The sequence below is a fragment of the Ogataea polymorpha genome (assembly GCF_001664045.1).
Source record: "Ogataea polymorpha strain NCYC 495 leu1.1 chromosome Unknown OGAPOscaffold_4, whole genome shotgun sequence".
In the NCBI taxonomy this organism is placed as follows: Eukaryota; Fungi; Ascomycota; class Pichiomycetes; order Pichiales; family Pichiaceae; genus Ogataea; species Ogataea polymorpha.
In genome coordinates this window covers 867,286-887,465 of record NW_017264701.1, presented here as the reverse complement: position 1 = coordinate 887,465, position 20,180 = coordinate 867,286, and the positions used below count along the sequence as shown (strand labels likewise).

At 40.4% G+C, this 20,180-nt stretch overlaps 10 protein-coding genes across 10 annotated transcripts; 4 read left to right on the top strand and 6 right to left on the bottom strand.

Annotated features, from left to right (window-relative positions):
* Positions 1-137: 137 nt before the first annotated feature.
* OGAPODRAFT_100657 (uncharacterized protein) lies at positions 138-8,908 on the top strand (the record flags this gene model as incomplete). The annotated part of the gene is made up of 1 exon (XM_018352986.1): positions 138-8,908. The coding sequence occupies one exon, from the start codon at positions 138-140 to the stop codon at positions 1,173-1,175; it is 1,038 nt and encodes a 345-aa protein (XP_018210813.1). The 3' UTR covers positions 1,176-8,908.
* Positions 213-8,908, bottom strand: OGAPODRAFT_16622 (uncharacterized protein). Its single transcript, XM_018354554.1, has one exon. The coding sequence runs from the start codon at positions 4,387-4,389 to the stop codon at positions 1,183-1,185; it is 3,207 nt and encodes a 1,068-aa protein (XP_018210815.1). The 5' UTR covers positions 4,390-8,908; the 3' UTR covers positions 213-1,182.
* Positions 5,232-8,908, bottom strand: OGAPODRAFT_82690 (uncharacterized protein; the record flags this gene model as incomplete). Its single annotated transcript, XM_018356632.1, has 2 exons — positions 6,661-8,908; positions 5,232-6,559 (listed from the first exon to the last, which is right to left on the bottom strand). The coding sequence occupies exons 1-2, from the start codon at positions 6,734-6,736 to the stop codon at positions 5,232-5,234; spliced, it is 1,404 nt and encodes a 467-aa protein (XP_018210812.1). The 5' UTR covers positions 6,737-8,908.
* OGAPODRAFT_8664 (uncharacterized protein) lies at positions 6,921-7,526 on the top strand (the record flags this gene model as incomplete). Its single annotated transcript, XM_018356841.1, has 1 exon — positions 6,921-7,526. The coding sequence occupies one exon, from the start codon at positions 6,921-6,923 to the stop codon at positions 7,524-7,526; it is 606 nt and encodes a 201-aa protein (XP_018210816.1).
* Positions 7,924-8,908, bottom strand: OGAPODRAFT_94297 (uncharacterized protein; the record flags this gene model as incomplete). The annotated part of the gene is made up of 2 exons (XM_018357511.1): positions 8,096-8,908; positions 7,924-7,983 (listed from the first exon to the last, which is right to left on the bottom strand). The coding sequence occupies exons 1-2, from the start codon at positions 8,783-8,785 to the stop codon at positions 7,924-7,926; spliced, it is 750 nt and encodes a 249-aa protein (XP_018210814.1). The 5' UTR covers positions 8,786-8,908.
* Positions 8,909-9,277: 369 nt separating this feature from the next.
* Positions 9,278-11,767, bottom strand: OGAPODRAFT_16620 (uncharacterized protein). The gene has a single exon (XM_018354553.1). The coding sequence runs from the start codon at positions 11,643-11,645 to the stop codon at positions 9,372-9,374; it is 2,274 nt and encodes a 757-aa protein (XP_018210811.1). The 5' UTR covers positions 11,646-11,767; the 3' UTR covers positions 9,278-9,371.
* Positions 11,768-11,826: 59 nt separating this feature from the next.
* OGAPODRAFT_16619 (uncharacterized protein) lies at positions 11,827-13,942 on the bottom strand. The gene has a single exon (XM_018354552.1). It carries the CDS (start codon positions 13,239-13,241, stop codon positions 12,354-12,356), a length of 888 nt encoding a protein of 295 aa, XP_018210810.1. The 5' UTR covers positions 13,242-13,942; the 3' UTR covers positions 11,827-12,353.
* A 518-nt stretch (positions 13,943-14,460) lies between these two features.
* Positions 14,461-16,258, bottom strand: OGAPODRAFT_76757 (uncharacterized protein; the record flags this gene model as incomplete). The annotated part of the gene is made up of 1 exon (XM_018356223.1): positions 14,461-16,258. One exon carries the CDS (start codon positions 16,256-16,258, stop codon positions 14,891-14,893), a length of 1,368 nt encoding a protein of 455 aa, XP_018210809.1. The 3' UTR covers positions 14,461-14,890.
* A 429-nt stretch (positions 16,259-16,687) lies between these two features.
* On the top strand, positions 16,688-17,884 carry OGAPODRAFT_48898 (uncharacterized protein; the record flags this gene model as incomplete). Its single annotated transcript, XM_018355607.1, has 1 exon — positions 16,688-17,884. One exon carries the CDS (start codon positions 16,688-16,690, stop codon positions 17,882-17,884), a length of 1,197 nt encoding a protein of 398 aa, XP_018210808.1.
* Positions 17,885-18,205: 321 nt separating this feature from the next.
* Positions 18,206-20,165, top strand: OGAPODRAFT_13298 (vacuolar ATPase subunit A; the record flags this gene model as incomplete). Its single annotated transcript, XM_018353358.1, has 2 exons — positions 18,206-18,208; positions 18,318-20,165. The coding sequence occupies 2 exons, from the start codon at positions 18,206-18,208 to the stop codon at positions 20,163-20,165; spliced, it is 1,851 nt and encodes a 616-aa protein (XP_018210807.1).
* Positions 20,166-20,180: the final 15 nt, after the last annotated feature.

The window sequence follows — 20,180 nt, the reverse complement described above, 5'->3', positions numbered from 1 at the left end:
ACAGTGCTTGACCATTGTACTTTCGCCCCATAATGTCCTCCTTGATCGCTCAACTCAAAAAAAATTATTAGGACTAAAAATTAAAAAATGAAGAAAAAAAATTAAGCCGCTTATGTAACTTAGAAATAGTTATTAATATGACGAACTCGAACAATCTGCCCGATTACGGATCGCTTAACTATAGAAATGTTGAAAGAATCGCACTAGGAAGCTTTGAATTTGATACTTGGTTTGGTAATTCCGTAATTTTCTTTCAATCGGAGCCACAAGTTCTGGGCTATGAAGTTCTCAAAAAGAAGATCAAGCTCACGTCCTCTATCAAAAAGGTCAATCAGCTCACTAAGGATTGTATACCTTGGATTGAGAAACTCTTTTTTTGCCCCTATTGCTTCAAGTACACAGCTAATCCAAACAATTCGTCACGGCATTTGTCTTACTGTTCGTATAGGAGAAACTTACCAGGTCAATTGATGTATCTTGACGACGTTTGTGCGATAAGAAGAGTGAATGGCAAACAACATAAGCTTTTTTGTCAATGCATGGCGATTTTGTCAAAGTTCTTTCTCGACAACAAATCCATCTTTTTTAACGTTGACCTTTTTGATTTCTACGTGATCTATCAAACGCTGAATGGTGTATCCACTCCTATGGGTTTTTTTTCCCGCGAGCTAGTATCCTGGGAACAGAACAACCTATCGTGCATTTTTGTAATTCCTTGCTATCAGAAACAAAGGTTGGGCTCCAAATTGATCGAGTTTTCCTATCATCTTTCGAACCATGAGCAAATCATCAGCGGGCCCGAGAGACCATTATCACCTTTTGGAAAGCTAACATACCTCAGCTACTGGTGTCGGTCACTCTCAAGAGAATTGTTGTACGGCAAGTTGTCTACTTTTGATCATGTGACCTTGGAGTTGATGAGTTTTAAAACGGGCTTCAGATCTGAAGATATCCTTCTCACTCTGGATTATATGCAAGCATTGTATGAAATCGGGGAGAAATTCATTTACACGGACTACTACAGCAACCCTAGTCGCAAGAGCCAAAACTTTGTTTATTTGGAAGACGACGGCTACAAACTGTTTATCGATAAGGCAAAAATAAGGAACTGGGTAGTAAATCACAACGTCTCAGCAGAACCAAACCTCGATCCACAGTACTTACTGTTGGACTAAGGTACTCTCATTCAGCAAACAGGATTTTGATTTCCTCGACTTTCTTTTTTCGTCTCTCTTCATCGTTCATAGATAATGCCTCTCCGAGCTGATTCTTGCGCTCTTGAATCTTGAGTATTCTTTCCTCAATACTTCCTTCCATAATGAATCTGACGACTTTCACGCTTTTACTTTGTCCAACTCTATGAATACGATCTATAGCTTGGAATTCGGTGGCATTATTCCAATGAGGGTCAAGCAAAAAAGCTTTGGATGCAATGGTGAGATTCAAGCCTACTCCTCCCGCTTTCAAGCTGATCAAAAGAATGGTTATTCTCCCATCTGTTGTTTTTGTGTTGAATTCATTTAGTACTCTCTGTCTTTGATCTACGTTCAATCTCCCGTCAAACTTGAAGATTCTAAAATTGCACGTATATTTCTTCAGCTCTCTTTCAACAAGATCCAAAAAACTTGTGAATTGGGAAAATACAATTACATGGTCACCAGGATTGTCTTCGTAAATCTGTTGAAGGTGTGAGAGAAGAGCATTAATTTTCGATGATTTCCCATAAGGGTTGAATGGACGAATGTAGTAGTCTCTTTCATGCATATGTTCCATCTGTGTCAAGTAAGGTTCGTTATTATCTGTCTTTGAAAAGGAACAACCTTTGAACTCACGTTTGAAGGTTCTTAATAAACGATTCTTATGAATCGAATGTCTGCAAACGGGACAAAGAACTTCTTTGGAGATTGCTGGAACCTCGGGAAGTTGGGATACAATCAAGTTGTTGCTTGCGTTGATAGATGAGTGAAGCCGCGACTGAAAATTGAAATGCTCCATAAGACAGCCAAGACAAAAACAATGTTTGCATTCAGTAATCACGCATGTTTCAATCTCAATAGGACCTGTACAAATAGTGCATTCCACATCATCAAAGTCTGGAAAGGACTGGTAGATTTCGTTCTTCATGGCAAGCTGTTTCTCCAACGATAATTTGCTCTTTTCTTCTTCTTTTTCAAGATCTTGCAAAATTCGACAACTCTCCTCTGTAGCCTGATCTACCATCAAATTCAAGCTATCTTTCAGGTCTTCATCTTCGTTCGAAATATCTGTGAAGGGTAATCTAATCAGGTCCAGATGACAACATACCTGTCTTAGACGCAAAAGATGAGTTAAAATCGATGAATAGTTTTTCAGAACAAGTCCTGCCTTCATATTTTCGGTGAGCACGTTGATTGCTTTCGCTTTCAAATGACTGTAAAGGATCTCCTCTTTTTCATTGAATTTCAGTCGTTCGATAATGATCTCCCTCGACGGAAGAGAAACCAGCAGGTTTCCATCTTTGTCCTTTTGATCTTTTGTTCTTCGAAGAATTATCGGATCTAAAATCGACTTCAATAGGGCGAACGCATCATTCAAGTCTCTTCCCTGATCAAAAGGTTCAGTGATAAAGCGTCTCCATATGTAATACTTCGCCCACGGTTGGAGGTCCAAAAAAACTAAAGGTGAGTATAAATCATCCAGTCTGTTGACAATTGGGGTACCTGTCAGAACCCATTTTCTACTTGACGAGAGGGAATGTATGGCCTTCGTTGTCTTGGCTGATTTATTCCTTATGTTGTGACCTTCGTCGATAATGATACGAAAAAAGGTGACAGAAAATAAACCTATCTTGTTTCCTGTCTTTGTGATTCTCGCTGCCTCACTTTGAACCGTCCCATATGTGGTCAATATCACCGTGGGTGCCGTGGGGTTTTCGCATAGTAATAAACTCAGATCACCTAAAGTTTCAGCACCATAGTAAATGTAACACTTTCTGTGAGTGTTGCCATTGGCTTTTGCAAATTCGCTTTCCCACTGCGATAATAGCGCCATGGGAACAACAATAAGCGTGGTCTTATGAGCATATCTATCTCTCCGGCATGGTCGAATGTATGATTTATCTTCGTGGCAGCTGAGAATAAGCGCAAGAGTTGTTATGGTCTTCCCTAATCCCATTTCATCAGCTAGGATGCCACCATACGTATGATTCTGTATCATAGGGCAATAATGGGAACATGAACCAGTGTAAAGATTTACGTAAAAGGATTCTTCCGATTGTTCACAAATACCGTCATTTGATGCTGATGACCACGTAGGCCATTTGCATTCTTTCCATAAGGGGTTTTTAGTGCCACTTATTTCTGTCATAACTTTTTTGAAATCTTCTTTTTCCTCGTCTGTAACTTGTGGATTGTTGAGTCCAACCAAGTCATATTCTTGCTCACGAAAGAGCATCCAGCTCAATCCGTATCTCTGATAAGGACGTAATTCCAGTAAAAAGTCATTGGGTACTGAATCCGGCAGAATTTTATCCTCAACGTTTGATTCAGTAGATTGATACAAAGATTTTAGTTGATTCATGGTTAACACTCCATCATTCTCCTCTAAACGCTGGTCCCGTGATTTTTTATTGTTATCCTCCTCTGAATCTTCAAGACTTATCACCTCTCTTGCTTCCTCATTTTGATTACTGTCTGAAAATAAATGCAACTTCTTGAACAAGCTGACTAATGCAGGGCCTTCATCCATGACACAGTGGGAGTTCGTTGACTTGGTATGTTGGACAGATTTTAAACTGTTTTCGAGATCTTTATCATCCAAGGGCCTAGTTCCAAATAGTTGATCAGTAACAAAGCAGTCAAGCGTTATGTAAAATGAATCTCCTGTCCTAAGCTTCTGATTTGATATAGGGCTCAACGACGCACTAAACTCTATACCATGTCTTTCCAGCAATGGTGCTATTATTTTTGCATGTCTCTCCAAGAATCTTCCAATTTCACGTTTGTTCCCTGACATATCAACTCTACTAACATGAACAAAGTTATCTTTTGATTGACTTTTTGATAACAGCACTTTTTCATTAGGGTCAAGCAAGCCAGCCACGTATCTTGTACACCAACATTCAACATCAAAAGTACCCACATATCTCCTCCAGTTGACTAACTGCCTTCGCCGCTTCTTAGAATGGAGATCATATTCTAGAGCTTTCTCTGATATATGATCGACTTTATAGATAGAATTATCGTTTGAGTGCGTGGAAGAAAGGAGCTCTTTCTTTCTTGAGTAGTCTCCATGTTGGTATTTCTGGGGATCATCTAAAAAAGCATTTATTGCAAGTGGCAGTGCTTCTGGCTTATTATGGAATTCATGAAACAGGCTCTTAACAGTCTGCGATGTTATATCTGAGAACATGGTTTTTAATTCAGACTGAAACCAATCAAAAAAATCATCTTCGGTACTCCCCTTTTTTTGTGGTTCTGACTTGTGTTCTAGTTGCCTACTGGCAGAACTGTGGTCAAAAAACGGTCTCTTAGCTGGCATCACTCATTTGCCTAGTCAAATTTAGTAAATTCTAATTATTCGAGTCTTCTGATGACATCTATACACCATTGAAAAAATATCAAGATTATTTTTTGTGAATGGATCAAAAAATAAAAGGTAGAAATATGATACCCTTGAAGAGAGTGATTGTAAGTTGACCATAGTATCCCACATCCAATCCGTTGCCCTACTCTCATATGCCATCAAAACAACTGGACATTAATCTAGCTAAATAAAGATGGGAGTCATCCTCTGAATAAAGTTAAAGTCGTAAGGTTGAACTCATTTGCTCCAAACTGTGAGGATATGGACTGAATATTCAACAATTGGGAGGCATTCCCGACTTTGAAATTTTGTCTGCTAACCTATAAATTTAATGTCACAATGTTTGACATTTCCATCTTACCAACATGCATTGACGACTCGAGACGAGGCAAATCGACGTGACGTGGAAAGTAGGATGAAATGATTCACCTTAAGTAGTTGACCACATTTTCTCTCATTTCCTAACATTTCAATTTGGACTCACTTTGGAGAAGTTTGGGTGACCTGAAGCCGTAACTTCCGGTGATGTGTGTAATTGTCACCAAAATCTGCCTAAATTCTTGAAGTAATTATGCTCCAAGCCAAATCGAATACTCAGGTTGTGTCATCAAGGAACAGCGACTATTTTTGGGAATCTATTTAATTATTTGTCCATCTGAAGGTTCGTCCTATCTAATGTGTATCTCTCTCGTGTACAAAAAGAACGCAACTGTGAAGAGTACGGCGCAATATGCGATTAATATAACTAGGGCAATGGTATCGCTCGTGTCAATGGTGTTGAATGTGAGATTTATAAGGCCTGTAAGCACGTTTGCCAGTATGAATATTGTCAGACCGTTGTAATTGACCGCACGTAGGCACATGGGGACGCAGTTTATATTACGGTTATCATTGACAACTGTTATTCTGGTTTCGCTGTGTGTCAGTTCGTATCGGGGCTCTCCCCATACAAGGTTCTCAACAAGCTTATAGCCAAATAAGAATGTATAATTGTAAGCACAAACCCAAATGACATATAAGGCGTTTGCCATTCTTCGAGAGACTCCATAAATGTAGCATGTATCGAGTACGTAATACAGGGCATGGAAAAGAGTTGCTAGAATGAACAAGCTCCTGGTTGGTGATACTGAGAACGAATAGATCTTTCTATTATTCAAGCATTGGTCTTTGGACCCACTGACTGTCAGCGAATTTTTGCGGGTAGGGAAAAGGGGGAAAATGATATATCCAAGAGATATTCCATTCAGGTATATTGCAAGATATCCTGCTAAAGAAAACAGTCCCTCTTTGTTCATACCAATTAATCCCTCTCGTTGCGAATTGAGAATGTATTCCAGTAACCCAAATTTTGTCAAAACAACCTCGTATAATAACACTATTGAAAATCCTGTCACTATTGGCGAAAGTAGATTGATAATTGGAGCAAAGACATTTGCAATTAGTGGAATAAGACACAGAGTGAAAAAGAAGTTCCAGTGTTTTCCATACTCAGTGATGTGCTCTTGGTAGTCAAAAAATTTAACGCTCGACAACCTTATAGCACCCAAAATAAGTAATGGTATGCTATTTTTTATCGACGTGATCAAATTCTTAAAGTAGCTGTACTTTGAATCAAATCTTTGTCTAATATTCTGTCTGGCGCTCACGAGGCCCATCGAAAATACGAAGGACCCGACCCCAAGATCCATCAGGCTGGTGCCCCATGTTTCCACTTTGGCAAATCTCCTCGGAAAAACGGGGAAGTCGACTGCAAGAATACAAATACACGTAATTATCATCATTTGTGCACGATAGACAGTCACGTAAGTAATAAATGGTGTGAATTGTTTGGATGATAAGGTGTCTAGGTTGATTTTAGTTGTTTTTCCACTCGGCTCTTTCGTCCTTCTGAACACTATCAATAATAGCGGTATTACTGAAGCCGCAATCAGTGTGGTAACATTGTCACAGTAACATGTAACAGAAAGCAAAAGCAACACCCAGTTGATCAAAAAGTCTAGAACAATAGCCTGAACATCGTTTGAATCATTGAAGACAGATGTTTTTTTTTTAAAATGGACCACACTAAATACGACACAATTGATACAGACGTCACACCATATATGTCAATGGTTGAACCACCTTTGAGTCCTGTTACAAACTCTTCTTTTCTTTCCTTTAAAGACGCAGACATAATCTTCCAGATGATAGCCGATTGCCGACTGGTTGTAACCTTATTTTTTTAATTCAGGGCTGAACTAGCTTAATTTTCATAACGCATGGATTTTTTAAAAAGCGACAATTCAACTTAATGAATGAGGAAGTACGTCATTTGAACATCAAACTAACACTAGTTACTTTTAAAGACTGCGCTTAAGATGACAAGCTCCAAGCTTCAGTTCAAGATTGGGAAAATGAAGTCAATTAACAAAGCCATTCTTTTTCAACTATCCAAGGATTTAAGAGCACTTAGCAAAACTGGTGGAGCTCAATTTGATCGAGAATTGATGCTAACGAAGGTGAAGATTGCCAAAGTTGTAAATGATGACAAAATGATTGACTTGTTGGAAATATTGGTAGTTGATTGTGAAGTACTTCATTCGAAACTACGTCAACTTCTCTGCAAGTCCGATGATGAAAGTATTGTTAAACTTGTGCGCGAGCTGATATATGTGAGCTCATACGTCAATATAAAGGAATACAAGAAACTTGTGTCTTTGTTGGCTCACAAGTATGGAAAGGAATTCTACGAATATGCGCTAAATCATCCCGATAACCCAGACATAATCCATAAATGCAACGACACCAACGTGGATTCCCTAGTGGAAAAGTACCTGCAAGAAATATGTGATTGCTATCAGATAGACTTGAGGAACGAAAAGCAGGGTTCCAGCACGTCGGATGACAAAAAAGCTGACTCAACAACCGAAAATCAAGATGATTTGGATGATCTGAGAAGACGATTTAACTCGCTGAGAAAGTAGCCCTTGTTTGGCCAATCAACTTGTGGTTGTAATCGTTATACACATATATTAAATACAAAATCGCTGATGAGTCAAAAGCAGTCGAAAGAAATGAAAGGGAAATCTTAAATCACAAAATCATTCAATTGAAAGAGGGAGTCATTGATTATCATCTCGCAGTGGTTTCCGTAAAATAGTGCGCTCTTGTTTAACGGTCCCTTTTTGTTTTTTCGTCTGAAATCTGCTTGACAGCTCAGATTATCGACCAAAGCTAAATTAATTTTATCGTGGCTATAGCGGTATTCAAAATTCCTTTTGCGAGACAAACTGCCCGACTGATCAATTATAGTATTTGACGAAGACAAAGTCATACGTTCAACATCTGTATCGCTGGTTGTACTGCTGTCATCACCCAAATTTAGAAATTCGTCAAATGAAACGTCTGAGGATTCACAGGGTTCCAGTACTTGAGTGCTTTCTTTCCTTTCAGGCAGCCACATTGCAATTTGGTTCTCGTTCAAGAGCGAGCGAAAGGTAGATGTCTCAGATATGAGTTGACAATTGCTTTGCTTCGCTGAATTTTCTGTTACACGAAGCGTTTTCGAGATATTCTTTTCTTTGTGCTTAACATCTGATTCACATTCGAATGGTTTCAGGACGCTTTGTTCGTGAACGCTCAAGATTTCGGCTTCCGCATCGTGATCGTTCAGCTGCCTGATTAGCCGATCAACCTGCTCTAAGCCAGTGGTTAAAGACTCTAGCTTCGAACTCCAAGAATCATAATTGCCTCCAAGAGTCGTTAATTCGTGAAGTTGTGGTAGCTTAGCATCCATCAAATCTTCATCCTCTGATGATGGGAAACTTAGCAAATCATCGTCAGACCCTGTTTCATCATTCTCCTTTGTGTCTTCAAGCTCCTTCTCTCTAAGCATATCAAGCTCTACCAATCTTTTTTGACGCTGTAACTTCATTTCACTATGAAGATCAATGGTGGGATGTGAGGGATGAGAATAGAATGGTTGTTGGTTGATAATGTTAGAAAAATTAAACCGCAGGTCACGCTTAGAAATTAACTTGTCATTCTCAGTATCATATGCAGGGGAGAACTCATCGGCCTCCTCCTCCTCCATTGTCCTATAACTAATGCTCTTTACCAACTCTTTTGCCGTATTCGTTCTCGCAATCTTCCTCTTTTTTCTCAGCTCCTTATCAGTCTCCTGAACTCTTTTGGCTTGCTTTTTCATATTTGATGCTTTCTTACTTTTCTGTGCGCCTGACATTGCGATGAGTCCTTTGTTTCTCACCTGAACCAGTGCTTACTTATAGAAGAACAATCAATGATAAGGTTCGGAGTATTTGCCACTAGCAAACACTAAAAGAATAATCGTTGATTTTAAACGGACCTTCTTCTAATTAATAACTCCCATAGAAACATGGGATAGAAAAATATGCGTCCCTTTGAATAGAAGTATATTGTTTAGTAATAATAGCAATGCAAGGCGAAAAAATTTTTTGAGCTCTAAGAAAAAAAAGAAAAGCTACCAAAACACTATTGGGTAGGTTACTACTTGAGGTTTGGCTAAGTCATCACAAAAACGCTGTTAATACGTTTCCATAGCCTATAGGAGGTTTCTCCAAATACATATTCGCGTTGCATATGACTATACAGGAGCTATCCTTCTTGAAGGATCGAGCTTCTCAAATATAAAATGTATCATGACATGAAGCGTTAAATAGCGTTAAGTTTTTTTTTGTTTGTTTTTTTTTTTTTGAGGCAATCAGAACGTACAAAATTGAAATCATTTGGAAATGAATCTGACTGTTTCCATATTTTGTCTTGAAGTTGACGCTTCTCTCCCACCTTGGTCAGTTCCCTGTTGCATTTGAGGAGTCATCCAAGTTTGGCTCGGGGACTATCGTCAAGTGGTCATTTTCTGTGTCAACTTTAACAACACAATTGTTTTTGATTTCTCCCTTCAGCATCATGATGGACATAGGATTCAGCAAGGCTCTCTTAATGAGCCTATTCAGTGGCCTGGCACCATACTGTGGTTCATAGCCATTGGTAGTTAACCAGTCTTTGGCGCTATCAGTCAACTGGAGCTCAATCCTTCTTTCTGATAGCCTGTCCTGTAAATCGCCGATTCTCAAGTCGACAATGTTTCTCAATGCATCCTTGGACAGCTTGTTGAAAATTACCACTTCATCGATTCTATTGATAAACTCCGGCGAGTAGTATGACCTCATCAGTTCGAGAATTTGATCTTTGTCTGGCTTATCGGAAAGCATAATATCTTGTCCGATATTTGAAGTCATAACGATTAGGGTATTGCGGAAATCGACTTTATTTCCCTGTGAATCTGTCAATTTGCCTTCGTCCAAGACTTGTAATAAAAGTTTTGACACATCAGGGTGGGCCTTTTCAAACTCATCAAAAAGAATTACTGAGTAGGGTTTTCTTCTGATTCTCTCTGTTAGCTCTCCACCTTCTTCATACCCCACGTATGAAGGTGGGGCACCAATAAGCCTCATGATGGAATGTTTCTCTTGGAACTCCGACATGTCAAACCTGATGATTGCATTCTCATCATCAAACAGGAAATCTGCAACCGCTTTTGTAAGTTCTGTTTTTCCAGTACCAGTTGGTCCTAAAAACATGAAAGACGCAATAGGCCTTTTCTCGTTGGTAAGACCTGCTCGCTGTAATCGTATTGCGTTTGAAATCGAAGCAATTGCCTCATCTTGTCCTATCACTCTTCCTCTTAGTGCGGCCTCCATATACAAAAGTTTATCCTTTTCACCTCTCATCATGTTTTGAACCGGAATTCCAGTGGCCTTCGAAACAACCCTTGCTATGTCATCGGAAGTAACAGACTCGTGAAGTAGACTTGCACCATCTCCGTCCTCATCAGCCTCAGCAGCGGTCTCTTGATTTTTGATTGACTCATTCAACTTTGCTTCTAATTCTGGGATGGTTGCATATTGAAGCTTCGAAGCTTGAGCAAAGTTACCTTCCCGTCTCTCTTTTTCCAAGTCGCGCTTGGCGATTTCCAATTCTTGCTTTAGTTGTTTAATTCTATCAAGCTCTTGTTTTTGTTTTTCCCAGATTTCTGTAAGTCGTTTGAGCTCGGCCTGCTTGTATTCTAATTGCTCTTGCAGCTTCTCTCTTCTCTCTTTGCTCAGGGTGTCTGATTCCTTCTGAAGAGATTCCAATTCAATTTGAATAGTCATGATAGATCTATCTAATTCTTGAATTGAGTCCGGTTTTGATTCGTGCTGCAGGCGAAGAGCCGAGCAAGCCTCGTCAACCAAATCAATAGCTTTGTCAGGCAAAAATCGATCGGTAATATACCGATTACTATACACGGCTGCTGTGACGAGGGCACCATCAGTTATCCGAACACCATGATGCACTTCATACTTTTCTTTCAAACCTCTCAAAATGCTTATTGCGTCCTCAACAGTTGGCTCGTTCACCAAAATTGGCTGAAATCGTCTAGCAAGTGCAACATCCTTTTCAATGTATTTTTTGTATTCATCAATAGTTGTAGCACCACAACACTGTAGTTGGCCTCTAGCAAGGGCAGGCTTGAGCAAATTCGAAGCATCAATTGATCCTTCTGATTTTCCCAAACCAAGAAGGATATGAAGCTCGTCGATGAATAGAATGTAATGTTCGTCCAGTTCTTTCAAAAACTGCTTCAGTCTTTCTTCAAATTCACCTCTGTATTTGGCACCACTGATCAGCGAGCCTAAATCCAGAGATATGACCTCCTTATCCTTCATACTTTCTGGAACCTCACCCTTCACGATTCGCTGTGCCAAGCCTTCCATTATTGCAGTTTTTCCAGTACCAGCATTTCCTATCAATACCGGATTGTTTTTTGTTCTTCTTGACAGAATTTGAATCGTTCTACGTATCTCCTCATCTCTTCCAATCACAGGATCAAGTTTGCCGTTCCTGGCTAATTCGGTCAAATTGGTTGCAAATTTCTTCAACGCTGGTTCATCTGCTTGCTCTGGATTCATCTTCATTTGAAGATGTAACATGGCACCTCCAGAAAAATGCCTACAATGGTAGATTTGGCCAAATCTTGTCGATGGCATATTTGATAACGTGAGACCGTTCAACTGTGACATTCTGAAAGATGGCCTAGTAGAGGCTAATAGTGCGGCCTCATTCAAGTGCGCGTTATATGTACTAGTCCCACCAATACATTGAAGACTTTTGGGCACTTTTTTGATCCCTGACAAGCTTCTGCGCAACATTATTTACTTCCGTAAGTAAAGAAGATAATAAGAGTTGAGAGGTCCTATTTTTATAGGCAGCTAAATCAGCCGGGTGCTAGAATTTTCTAGGGAACCCCGGATTCAATTTCGTCGCGTCGAAAAATCTTATCTTGTTACATACGCTCTTGATTGTGCATGCAATTTTGCTCTACTTGTGCAATTTTTCGGATAGAGTTCAACTGGTTCGAAGTGCCCTACACGTTATTGTAGCTGCTTCCCAAGCCTTTTTCAATACGAGTATTCTAAATTATCTAGTTGATTGCTAAAGGAAAGCAGACTGTAAAGCTGACAATGCTGTCATACATATGAGAAAATCATTCGGTGTTTTTTGGACCCTTATCGACTTCTGAAATGTACTAGCTATTCGGTATAAATTTATGGTATGTTTGTTACTTCGCCATTCCAAGCTAGAATTACTTGAATCACTCCATATTCACAGTTGCAAAACAACTGCCTGGCTTTCCGGAATTTAGTTCATTGTTTGCAATACAAACTCGCCCCAGCCTGCTCGCATACCTTGCGATATATTAATTGGTTGCCACCATCTTCCCGGTAACTTTACAAAGGTGGAAGCGAGCCCACGATAATGTTACTGTTTTGCCCCTTTGTTTCGGATCTTGCCAAGCTCACTTTAAGCTGCTCCTCCCCTAAGTCACTAGTGCTTGTTGCCTCGTTTAAACTCTGATGCTCTGGAGCTGCTCCCAAAACTGGAGACTCGGATCCAGATGTAAAGTTTCCGTCCTTCTTGGGGGCAGTCAAGGTTTGACTTTTATTAACGGAAGGTTTTGGAGCAATTGTTATTAAGGATGAATTAGATTCGGGTTTTTTCACGCTTGAAGGATTTACTTTTTTCCTTTTGTTGCTTGAAGCATTTGTTGAGGTAGTCGGCTTCCTCTTCACCGTGGTTGATTTATTATCATCAGAAATGGGACCATAATAAACGTAAAACCCATCCTTGTTGCTTTTTGTCTGTTCTTCAAATAAAAGCTCCTCATCATCGATGAAAGGATCGAGGAGATCATATTTTCCGATCCTCTTATTGCTCTCCATTTTCCTTCTATGAATTTCTTTCAAAATCATTTCTTCCTTTTCTTCGTCGGTCATTCCGGCTTTGAATTTCATTCCCAGCTTCCTTATAGTGTCAGCTTCCTCATCCATCTCTGCGGTATCTTCGTCGTTCTGTTCTTGATTTTCATCTTCTGCAATATCTTCATCAATTTCCATATTCTCGAAAGTTATCCGCCCGTTGGGGTGCATGGCTTCAAATCCATATTTGTCTTCACAGAGTCTCATTACATTGAAAATTGCTTGCGACTCGCCAGGTTGCTTCCCAGGTGGGACAAGGGGAATATGTAATGCAATTATTGGCTCTTTCGCATTCCCATCGAGCCGATTGATTTGGCTCTCGTTGAGTTCCAAGACAGAAGGTGCGGGTAAAGAGGTCATTGATTTTTGTAAAAGTTTTCTGTCATCATTCTTTGAAGGAGTTTTAGACTGAACAGTGAGATTGACGGCTGCTTTCGGGGACTCGAGTTTTGGCGTACCCACTTTTTTTTTTAATTGTTTGTCGGCAGCCTTTCCGGCATCTCCCACTTTCGATCTTGTTGATTTAGTTTTAGTGCTTTTCGTTGCATCCTTTAGGTCAAAATCCTGATCTTTTGGCGAAACAGATTTCTTCGCGGCCTCCAAATCCCTCAGATCATTGCTGCTATTTGATATATACTCTTCCGGACAGCCTAATGTACTATTATCAAGATGTCCTTCTGTTATTGATTTCGATGACTGGGTGTGAGATGCTGAACGGTTACTAGAAGTGGTGTATTCGTCGGCATTGATCATAGAACTCAAAGACATTCGATTCACTGGTTTTGCTTGCCCCGATAGAGCTTCTTCTGTTGGCATTTCGGGCTGAACTATATTTGATGAGGGTTTGTTACTCGAATGTAATAGAATCTTGAAATCCTTGTTGGAATCAAGGGAGTCAGTGAAGTCTGCAGAGGCCCTCTTATCAGTCTCTAAAGTCTCGCCATTCATTCGCTCCTGTCGCATTCTACTGGCTTGATGTAATACTGAGTCTCCTGATTCTACTCCTTGGGGATTATCACTTGATAAGGGCAAGTTCCACTTTGAGTTACCGAGAGACTCCATCCCTCCAGAATAACGATTAAGTCCTGAGAAAGAAATCTAAGAAAAATATCTTTCGTACATCTGCTTAGCTAATTAAAAGGCTCGAGAGTAATCAGACAGGTGAAATGCAACATATGAAATCAACTTTTGAAAGAATTTGTCATAAAACTTTCTAGTTTACTCTATGTCAAAACACCTCGCTTCCTTAACTGTAGCTATTTGGCCGACTTGAAAAGTAATTAATCAGCGGAATATTTTCACAGTAGCGTTTTTGCGCTAGTACTAATTCAGCTCTGCGTGGGTTGCAGCATACCAAGTTCCTTTAGTTTGGTAACGAATCCCCCTTAGTTATGAATAGCCGTGATCACAGTGAAGCCTAAGGTAATCAAGGGCATTGCCACTTTTGGCAAAGCATTCATAATTTCGATTGTCAAGGGAACAACAACGAATATGCAACACTACAAGATGACCGCAGTTAAAATATCGCAGCTTATTTCATCTTTTGTGGTCGAAGGCGTGAAGGAGAGTTGGATTTTTTGCACCGCTTGACTCAAAATGAAGTTAGCGATGGCATCTTGGAAACCTTACTAACAAGTTTCTCTATTTTTCGTCAAAGCTACATGACTTTCAAAGAAATAATACACTTACTCACATAATTGTAAAAGGAATGAGGATACCCCTTGGCTGAGGATACGTGTAGTCAAGTCATTCTAGGACTAACTTGTGTTCAGTGTGACCCAAAACTCGCAAAAAGCGGCAAAAAGAACAAGTGCAGTCATTCTCTGCATTATAAATAAAATATGTGATCATCGACTTTAATGCTATGATTTAAGGTATTGTCACTTGATATAGTAGCTTGAGAACAGCCCACAAATATAGTGCGTCTTTTTTTCTATCCGCACGATTTATTAAACCTTGGAGAATATCTTAGTGCTATCAAGAAAGACCGTGAGCTCCAAGTTTTATCGCTATGCTTTATCAAGCTGAGGCCGTTCAACGCTTCCGAGTTTTTTCAGCGTCAAGAAGACGTCAGTCCCATAACCTTCAACAGAACGCATGTCGAGTTCGCCGTTCCAGTAGTCGGTATAAACCTTGCACATAGGCATTGAAATTCCTAGCGTGAATTCCAGTGGCCGCCTCACCAAGGATATAAGCACAGACTTTTGTTTGTGATCACCACTGGATTCCATCTTTCCAATATTTTGAATCATTTCACTCAAATCGCCGTAGTCGGTAGCACTTTCAGATACAACAGGTGAAGAAAAGTTGAAATTGAGGCCAGGCATTTTGTGAAAGTTTGCAAGATATTCCTCTGCTAAAATAGGAGATTTCCCAAAAGACCATACTTTTTTCAGCTTATTTGACGACATTCCGCCACCTTGATCGGAGAACTTGAACGTCATGTTTTTCTTTGTCTGGGTTATCTCCACGACTATAGGAGGTGGCTTCAGTTTTTTTACCTCATCTCGACTCAGGTTTCCATGGCGATGTATGAAATTTTGAATTGTTGATTTCAATGAGTTCCGGAGAATCTCCGCATATATATAGTTCAGGTGATTTGTCAAGAACTGGAACTTGACGTCCTCACCATATATTATTAATTCCGGCATTTGGAGTTCGGGGTAAAGACTTTGCAAATAGCTTGATACAATATCCTTGCACGTCATCAGTTGTTGACGTGCGGAAAGGTATTGAAATGCAGCACCTATATAATTAGGTGGTCTCTGCAAAGTGTCCCCATCTTGGTTTTGGAAAGATTCAGACAAGGTTGTATGTTGCTCGATGATAACTCTTCTGCTTATTCTAGATCTGAGCATAGAAGACATGAAATCATCTAGTTGCTCTTGTCGCATTTTCTCCAAGATCGACACTTCTAGAGCACCCATCATGAGATGTGGCAGCACAAGCAAATGATCATCCAAAACTTTTCTCAGAAAATCACAAAATTTGTCGTTCTCATCAAGCGTTTCAATTCTTCCCATCTTTCTGAAGGCGTTAAAGCAATGGTAGTAGCTCTGATAGACCAAGTTTATATGGTGATTGTTTATTACGCTGTAATCGAGACTTTGCAGCTCTCGAATTTTTAGGCTCAGCCTAACAGGCAGCTCTGTTCGGACAAAATTAGCACTGCTTATCAACTTCTCTTTCGTAAGTTTTTTACCGAAGTTTGCCAGATGTCTTAACGTTACAGGATGGGCATCTCTTTCGGACCAACCAAGAAGTATAGAGTTTTGATAAAAGTGTTGTTCATTTAATAAGGATGACGCATGGGATTGGAATGGAGAAAGCGATGCAACTTTCGTTGCCGCTTCCCCAAATTTGATGCTTTTGGACATCTTATCTCTTTTACTTTCACAGTATGCACTACTGAGTTCAAAACCAAATTGACCAGGTTAATATGATATGCGCCGTAGCAGTTGAGAATTCATCGACATTAGTATAGAAGTTTTTTTTGGATTTGATCAGAGTCCAAAACGATATTGGTGCACTGCCAAACCTTTTTGATAAGTAGGTCAATTAAAAAAACTCTTTTTTTCGTTGGCATCTTAAAATATGGCAGAGAAATTTTACTCTTGGCGGCTTTTTCGTAAGCCGCGCTCTTATCATTATTGTTTATTTATGGCGACTTTTAGTTATTGGAATTCAGTAAAATGTACCTATGCCTTATAGCCCTCACATTTGCGTCATCTGCTGTTTCATCACTTACCCCCAAGAGTAATGAGGTCAAGTTGAAAAGCTCACTTGGAAACATTCAAGGCTCACTGATGCACGATATATTTGGCTCATTGGTGCACGACAGCAATAACATTGCAGAAGGGAATGGAGCTTATCTTAGAGAACAACTGCTTCAGCAGAATGAACACTCGCCTATATCTTTCCCGTTCAAACTAAATCAATTTCAGTATCCGGATATTGATGATCTTACAGATTTCAAACAGCCAGGACCACTTTTTTCAGGTATTGTAACCTTTGCCCATCTCCCGGAAGATGAATGCTTCTTTGCGAGGGAGCCAATGGATATTGCAATTGTTGGAGCTCCATTTGATTTGGGAGTTTCATATAACAGTGGAGCTAGATTCGGACCAAATGGTGCTCGTCAAGGATCACGAAGGCTGCGAGGAGGAATCAGTCCAATAAGAGGCAATTCTCGGTCTTCAAAACTCAGAGGTATCGACCCTTATAATTCAGGACTTAAGTTAATAGACTGCGGAGATGTTCCAATGACTCCGTTCGACTCCAGGATAGCTTTGAATCAGCTTTATCGCGGTCAACATGCCATCCATAAACATCCAAGCTTCAATTCCACGCAGTTTAATAACACACGTATTGTGACCTTGGGTGGCGATCACACAGTCACTTTAATGAATTTAAGGTCGGCATATGAAACTTTTGGAGATCCAGGAGGGCTAGCTGTAATCCATTTCGACGCTCATATAGATACATGGGATCCAAAAGTTTTAGGAGGAGGTATTTCAGATTATGCCAGTTTGAACCACGGTACGTTTCTACACTTTGCTGCTGAAGCTGGCTACGTAGCCAAAAATCACAGCGTACACGTCGGAATCAGAGCCCCATTCATTTCTGGGACAGATGAAAAGCATGATGCTGTGGACTGTGGCTTCAAAACATTCACTTCCAAGGACGTTGATTTGTACACCGCAAAGGGGATCGCTGAAAAAATTAAAACCATTGTCGGACAGCGTAAAGTCTATCTGACTTTTGACCTTGATACATTTGACGTTGGCTACATCAACTCGGGTACCTTGGAAGCTGGAGGACTCAGCTCAAGAGAAATCTTAACGATTTTAGATGGTTTGGAGGGAATCAAGCTAGTAGGTTGTGACGTCGTGGAGGTCAGCACTGCACCTAATACTGTGAATAGTGCTAGCACAGAGCTGTTAGCTGCTCAGGTGGTAGATTCGATGTTGGGGCTGATGACTGTGTTCGACCAGCCTGAGTAGCAGTTCCAAGTTCTCCGGGGTCTTGAGGTAGTTAGCGAGGATTTGATATTTAGATGTCCACTGTCTAAGGAAAACATTGCGTCATTGAGTCATCAATCGAGTGAGCAAACTTCGTAAGCCTAAAAACGTGTTCTTGATTTCCGTGCAACATAAAATTCTGTTGTGGAGGATGTTTCCGTACAGGGCTCGTAACCAAATTTACTAAATAAGCAAACCTGAAAGCAGCCTCAGTTTTAAACGATAAATTGCAAGGTAGTAATTGAATCGTCACCTGCACTATAGATTGCAAGGATTTTGTGAAGTAGCTCGGGAATCTTCAATATGGTAGGTATAGAATGGTACAAAGCTGAAATGGTCGGGCTTCACGTTGTTAAATTTCTGAAGCTTAGCCCCTGGATTCTAGTTCACTGTCGTTTACTAACCTACTAAACAGGCTGGTGCTTTAGAGAATGCGCGTAGAACTATCCAAAAACTATCTTTGGATTCTGATGAGTCACTTTATGGTCAGATATATTCTGTTTCCGGTCCCGTGGTTGTTGCTGAGAATATGATTGGGTGTGCCATGTACGAACTCGTCAAAGTCGGTCACGACAATCTTGTCGGTGAAGTCATTCGAATTGATGGTGACAAGGCTACTATTCAGGTTTATGAAGAAACTGCAGGAGTCACTGTTGGAGACCCTGTTTTGAGAACGGGAAAGCCTCTTTCGGTTGAACTTGGCCCTGGATTGATGGAGACTATCTATGATGGCATTCAAAGACCTTTGAAGGCTATTAAAGACGTTTCACAGTCCATCTATATCCCGAGGGGTATTGATGCACCTGCTCTGTCGCGTACTGCAGAATATGAATTTTGCCCAGGATCTTTGAAAGTTGGAGATCACATTACAGGCGGCGACATTTTTGGCTCTACGTTTGAAAACTCCCTTGTGTCGGATCATAAGATCCTGCTACCACCAAGGGCCCGAGGTACAATTGTTTCTATAGCGGAGCCTGGCTCTTACCATGTGAATGATCCTGTCCTTGAGGTCGAGTATGATGGGGTTAAACATGAATACTCTATGATGCATACGTGGCCAGTGAGAGTCCCTAGGCCTGTTGCACAAAAGCTTTCTGCAGATTATCCTTTGCTTACTGGTCAACGAGTTCTCGACTCTTTGTTCCCTTGTGTTCAAGGCGGAACGACTTGTATTCCTGGTGCGTTCGGCTGTGGTAAAACTGTTATTTCACAATCACTTTCGAAATACTCGAATTCGGATATCATTATTTACGTTGGCTGTGGAGAAAGAGGCAACGAAATGGCAGAAGTTCTAATGGAGTTCCCAGAATTATTCACTGAACAGAATGGTCAAAAAGAGCCAATCATGAAACGTACCACTCTAGTCGCCAATACTTCTAACATGCCTGTTGCAGCAAGGGAAGCGTCTATTTACACAGGTATCACACTGGCTGAGTATTTCAGAGATCAGGGAAAAAATGTTTCCATGATAGCAGACTCTTCCTCCAGATGGGCAGAGGCTTTGAGAGAAATTTCTGGTAGATTAGGAGAAATGCCAGCTGATCAAGGTTTCCCAGCTTATTTAGGAGCTAAACTTGCCTCATTTTATGAAAGAGCAGGCAAGTCTGTTGCTCTGGGCTCTCCAGATAGGTTGGGTTCGGTCTCTATTGTTGCTGCTGTGTCTCCTGCGGGTGGTGACTTCTCAGATCCGGTTACCACTTCTACCCTTGGTATTACCCAAGTTTTCTGGGGTTTGGATAAGAAATTGGCGCAAAGAAAGCATTTTCCTTCTATCAACACGTCGATTTCGTATTCCAAATATACGAATGTTCTGAATAAGTATTACGATGCCAACTATCCCGAATTTGCAAATTTGAGAGACAAAATCAAAGAAATCATTTCCAATGCTGAGGAACTAGAGCAAGTTGTTCAACTCGTCGGTAAATCCGCTCTGTCGGATTCCGACAAGATTATTTTGGATGTTGCCAACCTCATCAAAGAGGACTTTTTGCAGCAAAACGGCTACTCTACATATGATGCGTTCTGCCCAATTTGGAAGACTTACGATATGATGAAAGCCTTTGTCGCTTATTATGATGAGGCCCAAAAAGCGGTTGCAAATGGCGCTCAGTGGTCCAAGCTTTCCGAGGCCACAGGAGATGTTAGGCATGCCGTGTCATCTGCTAAGTTTTTTGAACCTAGCAAAGGAGAAGCTGCTATTTCCAAGGAGTTCGATACACTTCTGAGCAGGATTTCCGAACGTTTTCAAGAGGCTGCTGAGTAGAACTTGTATACACTG